Source organism: Perca fluviatilis, chromosome 8 (assembly GCF_010015445.1).
Source record: "Perca fluviatilis chromosome 8, GENO_Pfluv_1.0, whole genome shotgun sequence".
Taxonomy (NCBI): domain Eukaryota; kingdom Metazoa; phylum Chordata; class Actinopteri; order Perciformes; family Percidae; genus Perca; species Perca fluviatilis.
In genome coordinates, this window is record NC_053119.1 from 15,463,877 (window position 1) to 15,485,082 (window position 21,206).

A 21,206-nucleotide genomic window follows, 5' to 3' on the forward strand; every position below is an offset into this window, starting at 1 on the left:
CTAAAGGTTTCGTTTTCACGCCATTTAAAAAAAACCTTTTTACTAATTTACTCATATTTACTTTATACTTAATAGTCAATACTAATACTTTATAGGCTATATTTAATTATTATAATAATAATAATTTTAAAATAGGTCGTTTTTATTTTTTACAATGTAACAAAATGCAGTTTCAAAACTAAATATGAATAAAAGAGGCAAAACAGATACAAAAAATATTTTATTATATTATATTTATATGACATTTCAGTAAACGTAGCAACAAACAACAAATATAGACTAGCATACAAGACCATCATGTCGACCCATTAACGTTTTAATTTAATTCGTATAATTACGCACTTCGTTTTTTTTCCTCATTTTAAAATGTATTTTACTGCATTTTCAGCATCTAGCTTTAGTTTATAATTTAGAGTCTCACAGTTGTTTTCCCTGTGAGATTAGGGGGATAATATTTCAGACAGCACTTAAACGCAGCATCACATCTGCCAGGGACGCGCTTGGGGCGATCCTGTGAGGCAGGAGCCGCCCTCCTCCTGCTGCACTTGTCAAAGGGCACTGATCGCAAATTACATCCCAGTCGTGGCAACAGACGCACACACGCAAATAACACCGGGACACCCTGTCTCCTAGAGTATAGCTAATATACAGACAGGACATTTTTTACACTCACTTTTTCTAATTAGATGCCACTATGTTGCCTTTCAAGAGAACTTTTGAAAGCGAGAAACACCAGCTGCAGGAGCTCAACGGCAGACTTGTCCAGTATCTTTCCAGAACCAAGCAGCTGGAGCAGGAAAATGCGCATCTTATTACTGAAATAAATAAACTCAGACAAGCGAAGACGGCGGAATGGGAGCCGAAGTACATGGGCGAGATGCGGGATCTGAGGAGAATGGTGGAGCAGCTGTCGTTTGAAAAGTCCCAGGCGGAGATGGAGAGGGAGAAGCTATGGCGGGAGTTGCAGATGATCCAGTCTCTGTGCAGCGAGCAGACGGGGGTGTGCAGGGACATCAGTGGCGAGCTAAAGAGCTACGAGAAGGAGCTTCACCACGCTCACAAGACCAACGGTGAACTCCAGCAGCGTTTATTTCAACTAGAGAACGAGCGTAAACGCTTAGATGATGCGCACAAACGAGAAAAGGAGCATCTCCGGCGCCAGGTGGAGTCCCGGATGGTACCCATCATCACGCAAACTTATCGCGGGCCTCCGGCGGCCACCATGGAAGAGGTGCAAGAGTATGCCCGCGGTCTGTCCGAAGGATGGATTGAGACCTTTGAAATGTACCAGCTGAAGGTGGAAGAGATGGAGCAGTCGATTAAAGCGGACCAGGCGAGGTTGAGTGATCTGCAGAGGGAGAAGATGATGTATGCCTCAGAGTTGGACAAATTACGCGCAGACGCGGAAAAACAAGGTCAGATTCAATTCCGCCTTGAAGAACAACTGATGCAGATGCAGGAGACATATCGGGTGGACTTCAGTGAATATCAGGTGAGGAAAAGTCCATTATAGGCCAACAAGAGTAGGACAGCCCCGATATATACTTCAGAGAGACTGAAGGGAAGCCAGATATAACGAGATGTATTTTTATTTAAGAAGTCCCAAAATACATATTGTAAATATAACATTTTCAAAATATACAGGCAGAATAATATCCCCTTTATCACACTATAAGCCATGAGAGAGGGGGGAGGCTACTCCCGCTTGTCCCTGCCACACCCACTCTACTTAAAGGCACTGATGCAGCTGTCAGAGGCTGCTACAAATGATTAAACTAAATGATTATTATATCATCATCACAATCTAGGCTGACATTTCTAACAGGATTATATATGTAAAACATACACATGCAATAGATGTTGGTTCTGAAATTAATGTAACTAGCCTACATAATGACATTACCGTCATAAAGTGGTGCCTGACATGTTTGTGTTCCCTTAACTGTCAAAACCACAGGATCTTGCTTGCAAGATTTGACCTCAGTGTAAAAGGATTGAATAGCTTGAGTAGCTAAAATACGTTCTACCTCTCCAGTACTTTATAGCTGCTAGATTACACCAGCCACTTAAACCAATTAGCTGTCGGACTGACAAATCCTTATTAGCCTCCTAAAGATGGAGCCCGAAGCAGGTCAGTCCATTACTAATGACTACACTGTAGGGATGTTCACAGTAGGGATGTTCACAATAACACATTTCTCACAGTTACAGTAACATTTAGAAGTGAGCATGACATCTGTTGAAGGATGTCAGATGTTATTGGAACAGGTTCATGCACAAATGACAGAAGCAGTCAGGGTCAGGATTAAGTGGTCCACACGATTAGTGCAGTCTGTTAGTGGGATCAGACTGGATTTTGACAAGTGTTCAGCCAGTTGGCCATCTTTCTGCATTAGAAGTCAACAAAAATAAGAGGTGGGGATTCAAAACAGGAAAAAAACAACAACACAGATTTGCAAAGTAAAACAACCCTAAAGGCTGCAGTGAAATAAAATGTGGTCACACACTTTGGTGGTTAACAAGAATTATTACAGTATGTTCAGTTAAATTGCAGGGATGAACAAAAAATATATATAATACCCAATGGACATATTGCAGACTTATCTAATTAAACTCTGTGCAAAGTGAAAACTTGTTTTTTTTTGTGCTTGCTTTTTTCCCCTCCAGATGATTATTCAGAAGCTGGAGCACGATAGGAATATGATGGCTGATGCTATTGCAGATAAGATGCGAGAGCATCAGCACCTTCTCCAGGTTAAGATGAATCTGGGCAATGAGGTGGCTGCATACAGGTGATGAGCTTATTTATTTTGTCAGCTGTCCAATCAAAACAGATTTTCTTTTCTTTGATTAAAATAGACCTTTTCACAGGAGACATTTTGACCTGTCATAGTACGAAATCACAGGTGTTACTAATAATATTAGGGATGGCTGCATTTCATTCAAGTGTCCCAGTAAGCCATGGCAGTGTGACAGGATCCTGAAACAGAAACAGCTAAATGGAATTCAATCCTCTTAATTCTTTCATTTAATTATTTACTCCTGTTTACTCCTACTGTGGCATGTCCAAATGTATTTAGTGGAGACAGAAAAAAAAACACAATTTTTTCTACACTTTTTGTGTAGGTTATTTAATTGTTACTCTGGTTCGAGAAGTATGAACTTCTCAAACTGGTGATGAAATATAAGTACGAGTACATATAATAATACAGCCAGTACACTCAGATTTTTCTGGCGCTTTTTGTGAATGAAGAAAGTCGGCTAAAATTTAAAAAGGTACATCCTCTCTTTTCAGTGATATTTCCAAGCTTTCAAGATGAGATTACTGTTCACACCAGCCCCCCACTGCCTGAAGCTTTCATATCCTGTAATAATAACATGGCATGTCTAGTCTTTACACAGGGTCACATTCTAACAGACTATTTTTACTCAAAGTTATTTATAAAGCACTTAATAAACATACTGTATTTTCATGTTTGAAGGTACAATATCCAGTTTTCTTTTCAGCTATCCTTGTAACATCATAACCTCTTACCTCATATCCCAGGACATCTTTACGGTCTTCAACACTTGAAGTTTTTGAGAGATACTAAAATTGTATTAAACCAATTCCCAGGAAGTCTGTGTGTCTCTATATGGCACATTATCTGCTGGCACCTCTGGTTTGTTTTGAATTTTTGGAATAGACAGAATGTTTTCCCAGAGACGTGGCAGCGGCATGTGTTATTGTGTGTCATGAGTCAGCTTTTGCTTTGAGATTCGTAGGGAAGCGTGGACCGCCCTGCGTTGTAACTTTTATTTTTAGGTCAGTCTTTGGGAAGATAGTCTCCGGAGAGGTTGTTCCTTTTTGAGGCACGTTGGGTTGCTGTTGTATGTTTGTTGAAGCATGGCCAAGGAAAGGTGAGCTGCTAAAGCTAAATATTACGAGGTCTTTATTACATGACACTGGCTTGTTATGTTTTGATTATTACCACCCTATATGGCCAGGTCCTGGGTCTAACCATCTTGTAAGCCTGTTGCGTTTAGTTCGAGGGGGTTGAGATGGCAGAGCTGAATAATGTTCACCGTCTTGTGAGGTATTGGTCTTTGCTCTTTTTTTTTCTATATATGGTAAAAATAATTATGTTGAAATAGGAGGATAACCAGTGATTTATAATGACTTATTTGCCCTGGTCTCAAATATATTTTGTCTCCTGTTTGTTCAGGGCTCTCCTGGAAGGTGAGAGAGTGGATCTGCAAGATGCTCATAGGAGGGGGACTCAACAGCAAAGAGAAAGAATAATAGGTACTGTGTTGAAATTTTTTTTTTTTTAGTGAAATTATTTAATTAAGCTTAGCGTTAGTTCATGCAGGACATGGAAGTCATGCGCCCACTGATTGAATTATCATTCCTATCAGACACACACCAATCACAGCCTTTCTCACATTAAGGCGGCCCTTTTAAATACGACTCCCTCCTCACTGGTCCCTGTTACACTGACGCTGCTTCACTCACTGCTGCTGGCAACCTTTTGCCTCCACCTTCTTTGTTCAGAGTCCTAACATGACTCAAAGTTTAAAATGGTTTTCAATGTTTTCTTTCTTTTGGCTCACTCTTTTTTTTTTTTTTTGCCCAGGGTGGTTTCTGCATGGTGCTCCCTGTTTCAGCTTAGCATGCTGCTTGGCTGGTCCAGGGAGCATTATCAAGCATAACTGTATTTCCATTTGTTGCGATAAATGGTTAAATCTATGACGAGAGTGTTCCTGACTGAACTGTTATTACATGTTGATCACTAGAGTACATTGTAAAATTGAAATTTTGGCAAATATGCTTATTTGCTTTCTTGTCAAGAGTTAGATGAGAAGATCGATGTGAGTGGTATCAATATATTAATTCTCTGTCTCAGATATAAGGTTGCCTGCCCAGCCCTACACTCCAAGAGCTCCCACCCTAACCACCAGAAAACATATGGATATCAGGTACATGCCGCTGACTTCAAACCTGAGAAGATCCCCTGTGCCTCCCTCTGGGTCCATAAGTCCCTCTAGGATCATTCCTATTTCAGTTGCAGGCAGAGCTCGGCATCAGAGTCCTGCATCCAGAAGGGACATGATCTCATTCTCCAAAGCTCAGGCTGCCGCCTCTGCCCCTGCTACCACCACCACCACCACTGCCACTGCCAAAGCTAAACAAACCGGCCAGAGTGAATACCAAATAAGACAACATGTACAGAAAATAGCAGCAGATGAGAAAACTGTGAAAATCAAACCGGTTTCTCAGGTAGAGAACCAAGTCAGTCCCATCGAGTCCTCCACTGCTGAGACTAAAGCAGTGAGAGTGGTGTCGCCACCAATGATGAGCCTGAGCAGGAAAACTGAGACCGAAAGCAAAAAGCAAGTGTCCGATGAAAAAGAGAATGATAATGTTTATGGAGAGGAGTTCAAAGAAAAAGAGAAAACAGAGCACGCATTGGCCCCATGTGAGAATAAGATGTTAGACTCTGTGTCTGTAGACGATATCATCGAGAAAGCGATGAGACCAGCAGGTTTGGGAGCTAAGGTTTGCTCCTCGGGAGAATCGAAGGTAAGGTATCACGTGGAGAAAACTGAGCAGGAGGATGGAACGACTAAGACGCAGATTGTGTTGGAGTCCAAAGTGGAGGAAGAGCTGGATTTTTCGGACGACTCTGCACTGGATGAACTACTGAGTCAAGGGGTTAAGAAGGTGTCACTGCAAGACATCGAGGACACAGCAACAGGGACCATGATCAAGACCCTGCTAAGTGGCCTGCAGGGAAGCGAGAACTTTGAAAATAAGTCTGTCAATGTGGAAATCATTGAGGAACCGATGGAGTCTTACAGTGATGAGGAACTTGAGGTTGAGCAGAAGTCCAGATCTAGTTTTTATGAGCCCTGTTTCCAAATTGAGGAGCTAGAAAATGTCCCTGATGGTGCTCAAGTTCAGATGAGTGACGGTGATGCCGTGAAAACCTCCATGACAGATACAGATCATTGCAAGGGTGGATCTGTACGAGTTCAAGAGGTTTCGAGAGAGAGTGAATCTTCATATTTCTCCCATGACCAAGAGCCTGACGAGTATTTTGTCTCCACTCCAGATGATAATCTTTCTGAACCCGAGGAGGGTGGTGGCATCACCTCATATGGCCATTATGGTATCGTAGATGACCTGTCAGATGAGAGGTATTATCAAGATGAAGGTCTTCTCTCGAAAAGAGTGATTGTAGAGGAAAGCGACGAATACAAGTTTATGTCAGGGGATCACTCGTTTGTAAAGGAGAGTTTCCCAGAGTGCATCATTGAAGAAGAGGTTCGCGTCTCCCCTATAGTGCAGGAGTCAATGCTCGAGTTCCTGAGAGAGGACTCTTTGGAGCCCAAAGAGCAGCTGAAGGGAGCTCTAGAGAAGCTACAAAGCTCAGTGTCGGGTCCACTGAGGGAGGAGTTGTCTTTCCTCACAAAAATGGGTAGCGAAGGTTCACCGAATATGGCTGTCAATGTAAAAAAAATGCAACATACAAGTGACAACGGCACCATGACTATAGTTGCAGAGATGAACGTCTCTCAAAGTCTGGAAGACTCTGGGCTGCTGGAGGCAGGAGATGAACTATCAGAAGAGCAGATCATGGCATCTCTCAGATCATCTAACCTAGGGCTGGAGAAAGCCTTCCAGGGTGGGGCAGGAGGGGGATACAGCTTCAGAGTCACCAAAGAAGAGGATACTGCGTATGGTGAAGAGTTTGAAGGCCTCACTGACGAAGGAGTGTTTGAAATCACAGAGAAAGACGTAAAACTGGGGCCATCAGAAAAGTCCGTCACCTTCCAGATGGACGTACAGGGCAGCCATGCTGAGGCCTCAGAGCAAGAGCTTCAGTCTCACAGCTTGGAAGCCCCGGTGAAGATTTCTCAAGAGAAAAGAGTTGCAACAGTTTACCTTGAAAGCCCGACAGATTAAGAAAGAATTTGGTCAGAAATATTTCAAACTGAGTGCTTGCTTACTTGTTGAAGTGCACATAACAGAGGTTGTTCTGACGCAGCAGTCCACACACACGGCATTAACGCTGTTTGACAATGTAATAATGCTAAAAGCTTTGCAGTAAAACATCATATATGTAAATGATTTTGGTGCTTTCTTTTACTGTACCTACTTAAAGGTGCAGTTGGTAAGACTTATAAAACTAACTTTCTGTCATATTTGCTGAAACTGACCCTATGTTCGAGTAGAACTACATAAAGCAGGTAATACAAATAAAAATACAGCTCCTCTGGCACCACCTGCAGCCTGTAGTGCAATTTGCAAAAATCCACAGCTCCTTGTTCAGATGCATCAATCAGGGCCAGGTACCTACTGCACCTTTAAGAGCGTGTCACCTAAAACGTGGTGTACCTTGCATGATTCAAGCAAAATTCAGTTATTTAGTTAAAATTACCAGATTAAACACATAATAAGATAATGTATTAATTGTGGCAGTTCTACTATTAGAAATACTGAGGGCTAACTTAATATGGGCTAGTTTAAGTTTAGGATTGTAACATCTACATATTGTAGTAAAATTGTATGTGTTAACCTTTTTACAGCTTGCAGTTAATCTTTAAATAGGTTTGTTTATTCCTTCTAGATTTCTCTATTTTTGTACTAACCTGTGGTGTTCATCTTAAACAGGCCATTCTGCAGTTTACAACACCCCATCACATCATGTGTCTGCCATGTTGTTGAATATATTGCAAGCCAACATATAACAGTTAAGAGTTATGAGGTGCTGTGAACTGTTTGCAGATTGGGGCTTTACTTTTTCTTTTGACTTGGGCACTGCTGCCAAATGGAATGGTTTTAGTACATACTGCATTGTGGAACACAATTTAGTTTATTTAAAGCAGTAGTCAGTGATGTGTACAGAATATAGTGAAGCTTGGATCTGAGGACAGTATAGTGAGAGTGGAAAAAAAGATGGTAAGTGGTCTTAAGAAACTTTGCAAGTTTTGAATGCTAAAATTAAAGTGTAGTGCAAGTGTAGCACTTAAAAGTGGTTAGGTAATTTACAAAATTTTCAGATTTGACTTTTACTAACTAGATTTCACAACTAATGCCATATAACACATTCTGATTAATTAGAAAAAAAGAATTGCCTGGTATACAACCAAAGCCAGGTTACATGGTCAATATAATGTTTGTAAAATGTTTATCTTTACCATAGGTTTCTAACTTCCTAATAGCAACATTATAATCTGACCATTTGAGTAAAAAGCTGAGTATTCAAAATGGTAAATTATAGCACTTAGAACACCAAAAAGGGGTTGTAAGTAAGATGAAAGAATGAAAACAAGAACAAGAATGTTAATGAATTAAAAAGGATTCAGTGATAATGTTGCTAAAGAAAATATAATCACATCTAGTTTTGATGTACAGTATTTCTTGTCTGGATAATTGTTGCTTGTAGACATTTGTTGGTTATCACAGTGTTGGCTTGAAGGATTCACCTTTGCTCTCAAACATGAGTGTGTCCATGACAGTGACTATTTTTGGATCATCAGCTTAGTGGCACTGACTGTTCATTAGGGTTTGTTGTGTTGTGTACACGTTGCAGAGGCTGAAATGGTCCACTATGATTACAGTCTGGTTACACGTCTTGCACATTTTGTCTAAGTGGGTGCAAAATTTACACTATGTAACTATTAAGTAATGTCTTCACAGATTGGCTCCTTGGCATTATCATGTTAAAGAAATATTTAGAAATGCAATGTTTAGCGTGAATGCCATGCTTTTATAAATACGTTCATTCTTGAAAATCTACTAAATGAAACTTCAATTAAAAAGTCTTGTTGCTTTTAAGTGCCCAGATTCGGCATATTTTCATACATTCGTATCTGCAAACTGCAGCTAAACTATTACATCAGTGCATTAAAATGTATCTTAATAAGGAATATTTGTTACTGTATATGTACGTACACAGTACGTACACAGTGTCATAGCATAAAAACAAATGTGTACATCAGCATACAAAAATATATTGATGTAAAAAGAATGTTTTATGAGTCAAATGTTCAATAAGTGTTGAGATAAGATAGTCCAACACCATTGCTTTTATTGACATAATGATTTATATTGAACACATGGCATTATTGCTTTGGATACAAAAAAAAAGTTCCAGCCCTTATTTGGAAACTGATTCATATCTTAACACAATTAAAACCTATTGTTGGTATGTTTTCTGAGTGTGAGTATTTCTTCAAAGTGACACACATACATGTAATGCCAGTGGACATGACTAATGCGATTTAAGCTAATTTTCAGCAGTGGTAGCTGCCTGTATTATCTAACAGACAGACAAACTTCTTAAAAAAAACAAACATATGTCAGTATTTCTTGGTACAAACCTGCAAGATTATTGTACTGACAAAACATTTTAAGAGTCAGACATTGAGTTTCCATAATTGCTACTGGATGGTACAACTGAAAGTGTGTGACGTTTTGTTTTCCTTATACCTTGCCTCTGTTGTCTCTCAGCTACCTCTGGTGCCCTGCAAAACATACATTACATGGTCTCATTACTGATTTTATCACCAGGAGAATCAAATGTCTTAATATAATATAAAGTACAGTTTAATTAGTTAAGCAGATTTACCGGGCCAGCATGTCCACAGCTTTTTGTGTAGCTTTTGTCGTCTTGTGCTGAGGACCGTACAACAAACTCTGGATCTCCAGGCACTAAAATTTAAAATAAATAAAAAAAATAACAGCAGAGTTAGTGCTCAGTGGAAGATGAGAGGTGCAACCTATACTCAAAGGGGAATAAACACTTCCTAGCAACATGTGAATGCACTAAACATCCCAAAATAACCACTGTTGCAAACCAAGGTTTAGATAACACCTGTGCTGACCACTCGGAGTGTCAGGTCAACAAGGGGGATTCTGCTAGATTTATTACGAGCACTCCAAATCAACAACCCAGGAATCTGAGGTAGTTAACGCAACACATTTAAGATGCAGCCTGAGTCATTTTCCACTCTATATTTAGTTTGGTCCAATCAAATGAGAGGAATGAGCAAAGACTGCTTAGCTATATGACATATCATGATAAACCGAAACAAATGTCTAAACTTTTAACCAAAAACACATGTTTATGACAACACAGCGTGCAAACACATACAGTTATGCAATAGACATGATAAAAGCCTGTCTGCTCATTTCTGCAAGCGCCATAAATAAGATGTGGAGAACTTTGTTAAAAGTCGAGAAAGAGGGAGCGAAAAGTTTCCCTCTTCACCAGGGAAAGTAAAACGCTCGGTAATCTGGAACAGATCCATTTGGCGTCCTGGATGTTTTCACTGTTGCTAAGGTTGATGTAATGGAAGGCCTTCTTTTTCAGCAACACTACAGAAGAAGGGGGAAAGTGGCAAGTCTGTGTGTGCCATTGTTCTCCATGTTTTTTTTAGTAGATCATATGTTCTGTATCTACTGTCATGAGCCAGGTTTCCTTTGGAAAAAGTTCCTCAATCAGAGTGCAGATGGTGTCACGCTGACAGGAAGAAAAAAAAATATCCTGACATATCTTCTCTGTGTCAGGGTACTTCAGAAAGGTTACTAGTGGGACGTGCTGTAGAGAGAGAGTGCCCTGATGTACTCTGTCAGTTCAGAGGGGGACTTGGACCCCCTCTGCCCTTAGATGTCATAACAAACAACATAGCAACCGGGCTTCTTTACTTACAGGCATGTCATTACTAGTATAAAGAAACCCCCATGTACTGGTGTATTTTAGTATGTTTGATGGGTGGCAGAACAGAGCTCATACAGCAATGTGCAGTCATACTGTATGTGTATAACAAAAAAACTCATTACATAAGGAAATAAGTAAAACAGTAACAGCTATAGAGGAGGAACATGGTCAAAATACTTAAAAGGCTGCTATTTATTCAAAGCATGTGTGCTGAAAGACATAGGAATGTCACTTTTGCTTCAAAGGACATAATGGCATGCCTCACTAATTGGGGTCGGTGTCCCTTTAATTGACAGCAGTTAGCACACTGCCATTCTCCTTCCAAAGTTGTGTTGCCCATCTGTCAGGCTCCGTCCAGACTGAGGAAACACAAAGTCACTCTCTGTGATAGTTTACACCAGGGAGGGCAGCTCTGCACACTGCGCCCTTCCAAGATTAGCATGCAACTCTGATAGCACTGAGCTTTAGGGAGGATGGTGGAAATAGCTCATCTCAATATGTCAGGGACTCTTTGTGTGTATATTTTGAACTGGCCTCTCAATGGTGTAGATGGACCCCTGGCCTTTTATTAAACCCTCCCAAATACTTTGGCAGAGACAATGACATTTTATGATACGTATATACAGATTGTAGCCAAGACAAACATTAGTTGTCCTGTTTGTGTTCTGTAACTTGTTATTACCTTTGTCATGGTCCTGTGGGCCTGCTTCACCCTGCCCTCACTCATCTCCATACTTCCTATCAGCTGAAGGGTGTCTGCTACCTCAGCACTCAGGTCACCGAAAGTAGAACTCTTAGTTGCGAGAGAAGCTCTCTGGATTTCCACACATCTCTGCAATGGTACATTGAAAATAGGTAAATCATATTTTGCCTTCAGTAGTGAGAGCCATACCCGGGTTAGCAGGTGGAATAAATGACAATCACAAACTCTGAGGGTGTTTCCATGGAGCAAAAATATGATGTCTAAGATACTCTGGAAGAAATCACTGTAGTGGCATTGTCTCACTATTATTACAGGTGTATTTGTATTTGTAAGTGTGTGTGTGTGTGTGTGTGTGTAACCTCTTTGTGGCCACTGAGGAGGAGGAAACGACAGAAATCATCCTGGGCCGCGAGAAAAGCTGGATCCTGTGGACCTACAGAGTTTTTGTATGCACTCAGACTCTGCTCAAAGTAGTGACCTGCAGAGTCTACACCAGCATGGGGAAAACACATACATGACGCATGTTATCTATCACTGCTATTGCTTAAACGTAGTATACTGCTGCTGAATTATTATGGAATACAGTCATACTCATTTTCGTAGTTTTCATAGCTACCATGGAGCATACATTTGCCTTGAGATAGTTGACATGGGTGAATCATACTGACATGACTGAACTTGAATGTCTTCAAAGAGACTACTATAAGTCTGGTTTCCATAACTCAATCTTAAAGAATTTCACATGTAGAAAGACAATGGGAGATTCAAACCCTAATTAACCCCTTGTTGCATACCGCTCAGGCCTAGCCTGTGACTGAATAAACTCACCATTGTGATGGGGCTCTGCTGCAGCAGAAAGGATGAGGGCCAGGCTGTGGGAGATCTGAGCCCCCTCTAGCTCCTCTGGGCTGTGACTCATAGCAATGGCATGAGCCTAGCAGAAACACCCACGTGAAATAAGACAGATCACATATCACCAAATAAGAGGTGCGGGAACATTACCTAACAACAAAGCCTGGCACCTTCTCAAGAAGCCCTCATGTGTTTATAAACAGTACGTTGTGCAGTGTGAGTGATATGCCCCTTGCCTTGGAGAGATGCTCTATGGCTTGGTCCAAATGACCTCTGTCCTGTTCAATGGCGGCCATGTCCCTATAGACCGAAGAGGTCTTCTCTGGCTTACCACAGTCCTTCAGCCGTTGCAGAGACTTCTCACACTGGCTTAAGGCCTCCTCTGGTCTGTTCTGTCTCCTATAGACCCTAAAGAGCAGAAAGGACAGACAAATGGAGAGACTGTCAGAGACGGAAAGACAAACACAAAGACAGCAACCAGTTCAGCCCACTATATAAAGCATCAAAGCAGAGTAATGATTAGAGAGCGTACACTTCAAGTAGTTTGTCTGCATCCCTCTGTTTGCTCTGCTGAAGTACATTTAAGCAATGCACTGCAACAAAAATGCTATAGAATACTCTTCATTTAGAGTATTAATAGAGTACAGTATATACCCATAAGCCTGCTACGTTTTACATTACAGAAGTAACTGCTTGGTCTCTAGCCAAACCCTGACCCTGCAGAGTGGTGAAGGCTTTTGGCTGATGGCTGCAGTTGTAGTGCAGACTATAATAGGGAAAGCTTGCACATTGCCCTTTTAATTGTTTTTGGTTGCATCCTTTCCTTTTTAACGAAGGTTAACACTGCTCCTAACCCCTCTCACTTTAACCACAGCCTCTCAGGCTCTGATGAATAACTCCTGCAGTGTGTTCAAACTCTCATTCTAAAAGGTGTCTAAATAAGGGGGTTGCTCTTGCAGTCTCAGTATAAATCCCCATAGCAAGGATGAATATCTACCTCAGAGTTCTATATTTATAACAATTTGTCAACCATCTGTACATGTGTTGTTGGCTACCAAGTGCTTCATGTTTTTCTCATGCACACAACAGTCGGTCTTTGCGCTTTTAAAAGACAGTCAATTCCTTTCATACCGTACTATGGGGTTGCTTGGGCTTCTACAGAGCAACAGGGTGGGAGAGTGGGGGATGAGACGATGGCTGCAATAACCACTGCAAGGACTCTGGATCCCATCAGGATACTCTGCTAACAGCTCCAAACCATCTAATGGACTCTCAATTGAATTCAGCTGTCCAGCTAAGGGGGTGGCCTTTCTCAGAAGGCGCACCACTCACTGCTATACAATCTACAGTATATCTACATTGTTGTCAGAGAGCAGAACAGGAATCCCCTTCTCACATCCACACTGTGCAGAGTATAGTTGTATGTGGTTATCTGAATGACAATTCACTTACCTACAGAACGCTGTAGGTTTGATTTAAGGTTTTATCCGACATGCCTTCCAGTACATACAGTATACTTTAGCTGGGACAGCCTGTGTGGGAACCTAAAGTCTAAGCTAGACAGTATTATGTCATGCTCACATCCCAGGACCATATGAATCTGGGTATTCATTGCTCATTGGTTAAATGTCAGCAGTACAGGTTACAAAAACACTGTGATTTTTCATTACTTTGAATTTTCCCATGAATCCAAGATTATCCTAACATACCGTGATGGATAGTAAGAGTGCAATAAGTGTTCATGAGGCAGGACTTCAGGTCCTTTTAGGGCATGGCTGAAGCAGAGCTACATTCCAGCATGGCTTGAGTCCTGCCATTCTGCCTGCATGGACAAACAGAGACAATACCCCTCTATCCTCTCATTCACTCTGCATCCTTACGCGCTTCCTGGCAGGACGGTAATATGCCACATCCCACTGAAATCAACTAAGAGTCCGCAGGGCAGGGAATTAATATAATTAAGGATTTGTAGATGTGTTGCCAAGCAAGCCACATAGCCCTCTTTTGTAAACGTTTCCAGAACATAGTTGACGTAAGTTTGCTTTGGGCTTTCACTCGGAAAACGATACAGTAAGGCCAAGCCAAAGTGAAAACAGAGGGGCAGAAACACAACAGCTCGCTCCAGCAAATCTGTGTGGTGCTTTAAACTGACGGCATTGTGATTGATGAGGCTTTTTATTGTGCCTCAGGTAGATGTGGGTCAAAGACTCAACACTCAACTACCTGTTCTTCGGGTAGTGACTCTCAATCATGGCCATTTACAACTAAATCCCTGCCGGTTTTAATTCACCCAACTAATCAGAGACAATTTTACATCTGGAATAAGAGCTACCATTTTGGAAGGAATATGAGCAGACACTGGATCCCAAGCATTAGAATACCTCTGGAGTTTGGCCAACAGTTGCCATGCTGTGTGTTTAAGCTATGTCCAGTCAATAGCCTACATATACAATAAGGATAAGTTAACAGGGCCATTGATTACCTCAACAGCACATATTCAAGAGAATATTTGCACATTGGTGAATTAAATGTATTTTTTTTTTATTAATATGATACATGAACATGATAATTAAGGGTGGAGAGATTGTGGAAGAGTTTCCATTAATTCATCATTCAACTGGAGGAAAGTTATGAAATACATTCTAAAATGTTTTAATTAAATAAAATCTGCCAACTAAGATGTAGATTTATGACAGCAACAGTTATAAAGAAGTGAAGAAAATAAACTATCATAGCAGCCATGGCCAAGTCTGAGAATATGAGAACACACACAAAACTGATTTATTGACCTAACAACAAATATCCATCTAGCTGATCATTAGTAATTTAATATGTAATTATGTATGCTTTCCCTTGTTTTTGTCATAACTTTGAGCTGGTTCATGACAACACCTTGAGTGGGAATCTAAAACCGGGCAGAATTTTTGGACCAGGATCTATAAGAGAGCTGAGCTTACTTTATTGTTGCAGGTTTTGGTGGGAACATTCCCCTCCATCACAACAGTGCTGACTGACAGAGCTTTAGAAGCATGCCAAATTCTTAGTCATCACCTAACAAAAGAGATTTAGCAAGCTTACACACCAGCCAGAGTCTGCACATTTTTTCAATTACACACATCATGTCAACAAACTCTGACTCTCTAAAACAGACCAAGATGGCGTCACTTACAAATACCTATCAGTGTAGCTCACCTCAGCTGCTGATAAGGCTTCTTTACTGTAGATGCGGCACGAGTATTGCTCGTATTTACCCTGCAACAGGATTTTTAAAACATTGGGTCCTACTTTTATTTACCTTAGATTACCTGTAAGATGGGGTCCCATGTTAAAACATTGTCACCCAACTACCATCTTTGCTTAAATACTCATGTTTCCTCACTAAAACTAAGAAAAACGTTTAAAGAAGTGATCCAAGGGCGCCTGGGTAGCTCACCTGGTAGAGCGCGCCCATATAAAGAGGCTTATTCCTCGACGCAGCAGCCACGGGTTCAACTCCGACCTGCGGCCCTTTGCTGCATGTCATTCCTACTCTCTCTCCCCTTTCAAGTCTAAACTGTCCTGTCGAAAATAAAGGCCTAAAATACCTAAAAAAAACCTGATCCAAATTATGACAGTATAGGTCAGCTTTGTAACACAAACATTGTGAGGTTGTCAAATGTTTTTATGGAGACGAGCCTGTATTTTTTATTTTTTTTTTTTTTTTGACAAAATGTATATGCTACAAGCACTCATGTGGAAATTATACATTTCACATACAAGGATTAACAGGATCCAAATTAACATAAATACATTAGTGGGGTGATCTCAACCCAGGTAAGACTATACTTTATTTCCTGGTTGTGCTTCTAATTTCACCCACAGTGATCTAAACTATGAGAAGCGGCTGCTATTTTTATATTGCCAGGCCACACAGTTCCCTTAACAGACTATCTGACTCTCCTACACCTGATGTCTGTGCTTGGTGTCTCCACCATGATCCACTAAGTCTTTAATCTTTTCCTGAGCATATAGTACTGCCCTCTGTTGTCAATACCACCACCAGGTTAAACATGCACATTGTAAAATGGTAGACACAAATCAATAATATGGAAATAGTACTCTGTGTGACGTAAACAAAGCAGCTGACACTTTACAGAGAATTAAAGAACTTTACAATATCTCAAGGACCAGACTGCAAAGGCAATTACTTACTGTGGTATGTGGTGAGGGGAGTTTATAATTAAGGAGGGAGTCAAAGCTAGAGAAAAAAAGGGAAACATGCAGAACGCATATGGAGAAAAGGGAGAAATGCTTTTAAAAAAAGAGGAGAAAAGCCTCTCTCCCATCTGTGCCTCTGCTTGAGCAGTGACTGTATGAGTGGACATGCAGAAACCCCACCCAGCAGGTCTGTAAGCATTATTACAGCACACCCACGCCGAGTGCTGAGTGGACTGGACAACCACAGGGGGGAAATCCTGATTTGTTAAGCTGTTGTTTGTAAGAGAACATGAAATAATGGTGTTTTTACTGGCAAAACCAAGTTAGCAAAAAACCCTCCACTCAGAAAAACATGTGAAAGGTAGGGTTAGGGTTAGATTTTATGTGAATTTGCTAGAATATATCGCCATCTTGTGGCCAAACTTAAACGCAAGGTAGCCTACTGCTTTTGAAATTAATAGAGTTTGAGAAAAAATAATTGTTATAATAACAATAGCTGAAAATGTAAAATTCAGGCTATACTCTGAATCTCCTCTAGAAAGACCTGACACCTTTTAATCGGCAATAGCGCAAAAACTTATTTGGCTCAGCTGCTATTACTATAGGCTGCAAATATTTATATATTTCTTACAATATATCTGCTATGTACTGCTGCTGCTAAAAACATTGTTTTTGCACTACTGAACCTGGATAGACCAGTGGAGATTTCCAGCGCAGTCTTCATCTTCTCTTCCTGGTTGATGCCACCATGTTGATGAAGCTCCTCAAGAACAAGTTCTGCCTCCAGAAAAGAGGATTCGGCCTCCTCAAGAGTTTAAAAGAGTCAAGGAATTGTACAGCTTGTTATTTGAGTGGATTTCAGTTCTTGTTCAATCCCATACATTATTGCAAAATATATCATTGCAAGGATATTTGGATGTAAGCAGTGAAGCGCCTCCCTGTGTGAGGTGTACGTTCAGTAGACACATGAGAACCTCGAGATTTTCACCTCTGGAGGAAGAGATGGAGGGGCAGAAAGGCAGCACTTCTCTGGCCAGAGCCGAGTGCTCCTGGGCCTGCAGTCCCCAGCCTGAGGCGACAAAGAACAATCACTGAGAGTGTAAATTAAACAGTATGCTAACTCTAAAAATCTGAACATCATCTCAACCTTATCCTCAATTAATATTTTCCCTAGGTGGCCATTATTGGGGCAAAGAGCAAAGTAAAACCACATAAAAAATGATTACTGTAGTAGCTAATCACTGTAAAGCATGGGCAGCTACATGGATTGATCTTACACTTTTTTTAACACCTCTTCCAAGAGGTAAAACAGTAGGTTCCTAAATTGTAGGTGCATCACTCAAAGACTGCCATATGGATTGTGGAGGCCCATCTGTTTTAAGTGACAACTTTTTGAAAATCAATTTCATAATATGCAGTTAAAAATTACAATGTACTCACAGTATTTTATTTCTTTTTAAAATTACCTTTGAACTTAAAATATGCTTTAGCCAGTCTGGCATGTGCCTGGGCTAGTTTCAGATGTCCATCCCCATGCACCAGCCTAGTCAGAGCCACACAACGCACCAGGTCCTGGATGCAAGCATCAAACTGAGCAGATACAGTAAACAACTGTCAGTATCATCTTGATTGCCCACTGTACCATGCACACACATCAATAATACCTCTGTGTTACAGCTTAGATTCACTCATTTCAATCATTCACCTGCCTGGGTGTCAAGCTTAGTGAAAACATTATGTTCAAACTTGAGAATACAGGTTTATCTCTAATGTGAGTTGTGTGTGTGTACAGCTGAAACGATGAGTCAATTTATTGATTAACCAACCAACGTAAAATAAATTAGCTACAAATTTGATTACAATTGATTGTTTCATAAGTCATTTACCAAGTAGAAATGGCAAGCATTCACTGGTTCCAGCTTCTTGGGTTTGATGATTTACTGCTTGTCTATGTTATATATCACTGTCACGTTAATATCTTTTGGGTTTTCCCTGTTGGACAGATAAAACAAGTTACCTGAAGAAATCATTTTTGACTACTGGAATTTGTGATGGACATTTTTCACTATTCTCTGACATTTTACAGACATAATCGATTTGTTGAAAAAATATTCAAGACTTATCAATTAAGTGCCTTTATTTGCACATAAGTATCCTAGTTTGGGTTTTTTTGAGTATCCGGTTACATGTTGCACATAAATATAATATATATAATAATAATAAATATAAATATCTTTTCCTGGTTTCAGAAACCGGATACTGTAAGACCTTATCCTGGGTTTGAGAAATTTGGATATGCTACCTGGAGTAAGCTACTCAGATAGAAACCTGGATACTGTGCTGGTAAAGAAAGTAGGGACTGAGATGCTGGAGAATCAAAACACACCTGCACACAGATAATCAGAAACACCCAGATGCTGTTATGATCATGTATAAAGGGATGAGTAATCAGGTCTCTCTTGTTCCATGTAAACAGCATATCCCGAATACGATCCAAACCAGGATAAGACTCAAAACCAGAATGCCAGGATGTTGTCATTAATAATTATTTGTTGCAACCATTGCGTGCATTCCGCTTGTATAAAATATGGTATAGATTAATGAATATCTGCCCTGTAAAACGTCTCCAGGAAAAGTTGTGAAAGCATATCTTCTGTGCACAACTAACTGAAAAAAGAATGTAATATGAATGTGTTAGTGCAACCCTATACTGTACCCACCTCTTTGATGTCTTCACGGGCCTGAGCCTGGCTGTCAAAATGTTTGAGCTTTTCTTTAGGTGCCATCCTCATAAATTCCTTTTTAGCATATCCGGTTTGTGAGGGACTCAACACTTCTGAGGAACAGGGAGGAGATGCATTCATTCCCCTGTTGGTGCATCCCATGATTTCAGGGGATCTACAAGTTTGGTCAAAAAAAGATATGTCAACACATTTTTGGAAAGGTGAATGTACATTTGAAGAAAAAAACTTTGCAACGTTGTCTGGACTGCTAGCTACCTGAAAACCTAAACGTTTGATTTAACAGATTAGCCAAGACACAGTTAATATGGAAGTTAATACTTTCTTCATTCTAATGTTCTGTTCGGTGGGATAACCACCAACATCTAGCTAGGTAGCTAGTGTTAAGTTACCTTTACTGGTCCACGGGTTAAATAAATGTTAGTAACGTTAGCTAGCTAAGAATAAATCACTTACTCAGCCGGCGGAGACTCGGAGGAACTGGGTTGTGTTTTTGTCATTGCGAGTTCATCAGCCATTCTCTTTAGCTAGCTAGCTAATTTTACAAACCATCAATGACAGCTTGTGGATGTAACTTTAACCACGCCATAAGCGTTTGTGTTCTTTACGTTTTTGTTTCCGTGGTTACACTGCGCTAGTGCGCTTGCTAGCGTCTGGTGATGCTGTTTCAGATGGTTGTGCTTACCTTACGCTATGGTACCTAAAATGCAACTCTAAAACTAAAAGCACGTCACTTACAGCCATAGATATATGACAGTGGGCTGTCGTTACGGGACTGAACTAGCTAGAGTATCCATAACTATAAAAGCACAGAGAACATAGAAAAGCCTTTCCTGGAGGAACACTGGTACATTCGCAGGAAGGAAGTGGGGTGCATTCAAGAACTGCGCTGTTCTTAAAAAAACAACAACAATTTAGATGGCTTTAAAGTGTGATTAATGACTATGACAACAAATGTTCGACTTAAACCGTGACAAAAGCTGAAAATACGCCTATTATTTTTAGGTAGGTAACGTTAGACACACTAGGCGTAAAGTTAACTGCGTAACTGCTCCTCCTGGCCTCATGGGCTGGGCTGGCCCCACAATTTGGGATCACAAAAGCGCCAGGCACTATTTCTAGCTATGTGTTAACTTACAATGGTTGTTTTGTTTTGTTTTTAGTATATGGTTTTGCCTGATACATTTTCTTAAGACAGGGTGGTTTTGCTCAAATCAGTTTGATTGACAGCCTTATATCTCCTGTTAGTGTTGTGGCATCTGTTAAGGCAGGACTATTATTTAGCTAGCCTACAAAGTTAGCATGATCTTTTTTTGTTTTTCATACATTTATCTTTGTTATGTGTGCCCAGAGTAATTTAGAATCTAAATAAAAACACGTTAGAAAAAAGATGACTTGACTTGACATGTGACCCCTTAACGTGTGACACCCTTTTATATATGTCAATGGTGACACCCTTAAAGGGGTGATAGAATGAATATATGGTGTATTTCACACTGTTCCTTATGGTCTCCTAATGGGGTATGTAACATTGGTTGTTGATTTTTAAAGTTTTTGTTCCCATATGTTGTGAATTTCTTAATTAATTTGTGTTGATTAAATTACTGCATAGTATACCTGGTAGTATTCCATAATGCACAGGGTTAACATGGGCTCATTTAATGGGCTCGCTTATTATTTGCCCCAGTGGCCACTAGCAGGTTGACTTGCCATGTAATCTAAAGTCTTTAACAGCGGATAGAAATATCCTTGAAGTTAGAAAATTTTATAAGAGTATTGTACAAATGTAAGAACTTTTAACACGTTTTTAACCTATTAATTGTAGTATTCTAATCTCTCCACAAGATGTCACTATAGTAGCACGATAGTAACAGTCCCAGATATACTGTATGTTTAACAGTTGTGCTCAAGAGAGTATTATAATATTGTTGTGCTCTTTTAAGAAGTAATGGCTGGGATTTTGGCCTCTCCTAAGGGCATTCACACTTTAAAGTGTTGAACTGG

At 40.3% G+C, this 21,206-nt stretch overlaps 2 protein-coding genes across 2 annotated transcripts; one reads left to right on the top strand and one right to left on the bottom strand.

Annotated features, from left to right (window-relative positions):
- The first annotated feature begins 501 nt into the window (after window positions 1–501).
- On the top strand, window positions 502–9,197 carry synm (synemin, intermediate filament protein). Its single transcript, XM_039808555.1, has 4 exons — window positions 502–1,492; window positions 2,668–2,792; window positions 4,206–4,285; window positions 4,887–9,197. Exons 1-4 carry the CDS (start codon window positions 695–697, stop codon window positions 6,947–6,949), a joined length of 3,066 nt encoding a protein of 1,021 aa, XP_039664489.1. The 5' UTR covers window positions 502–694; the 3' UTR covers window positions 6,950–9,197.
- ttc23 (tetratricopeptide repeat domain 23) lies at window positions 9,058–20,269 on the bottom strand. Its single transcript, XM_039808556.1, has 11 exons — window positions 19,659–20,269; window positions 19,182–19,359; window positions 17,928–18,051; window positions 17,374–17,530; window positions 17,148–17,273; window positions 12,501–12,672; window positions 12,241–12,346; window positions 11,772–11,899; window positions 11,392–11,541; window positions 9,618–9,700; window positions 9,058–9,513 (listed from the first exon to the last, which is right to left on the bottom strand). The coding sequence occupies exons 1-11, from the start codon at window positions 19,718–19,720 to the stop codon at window positions 9,399–9,401; spliced, it is 1,401 nt and encodes a 466-aa protein (XP_039664490.1). The 5' UTR covers window positions 19,721–20,269; the 3' UTR covers window positions 9,058–9,398.
- Window positions 20,270–21,206: the final 937 nt, after the last annotated feature.

Excerpts from the sequence above, each read along its gene's own strand:
- ttc23 (XM_039808556.1), bottom strand. The coding sequence starts at position 19,720 with ATGGCTGATGAACTCGCAATGACAAAAACACAACCCAGTTCCTCCGAG. Across the intron at positions 17,274-17,373 it reads GCTTCACTGCTTACATCCAA|TCTTGAGGAGGCCGAATCCT; the intron begins ATATCCTTGCAA and ends ACTCTTTTAAAC. Across the intron at positions 9,701-11,391 it reads CCCACAGGACCATGACAAAG|TGCCTGGAGATCCAGAGTTT; the intron begins GTAATAACAAGT and ends TTTAAATTTTAG.
- synm (XM_039808555.1), top strand. The coding sequence starts at position 695 with ATGTTGCCTTTCAAGAGAACTTTTGAAAGCGAGAAACACCAGCTGCAG. Across the intron at positions 1,493-2,667 it reads TGGACTTCAGTGAATATCAG|ATGATTATTCAGAAGCTGGA; the intron begins GTGAGGAAAAGT and ends TTTCCCCTCCAG. Across the intron at positions 4,286-4,886 it reads GCAAAGAGAAAGAATAATAG|ATATAAGGTTGCCTGCCCAG; the intron begins GTACTGTGTTGA and ends TCTCTGTCTCAG.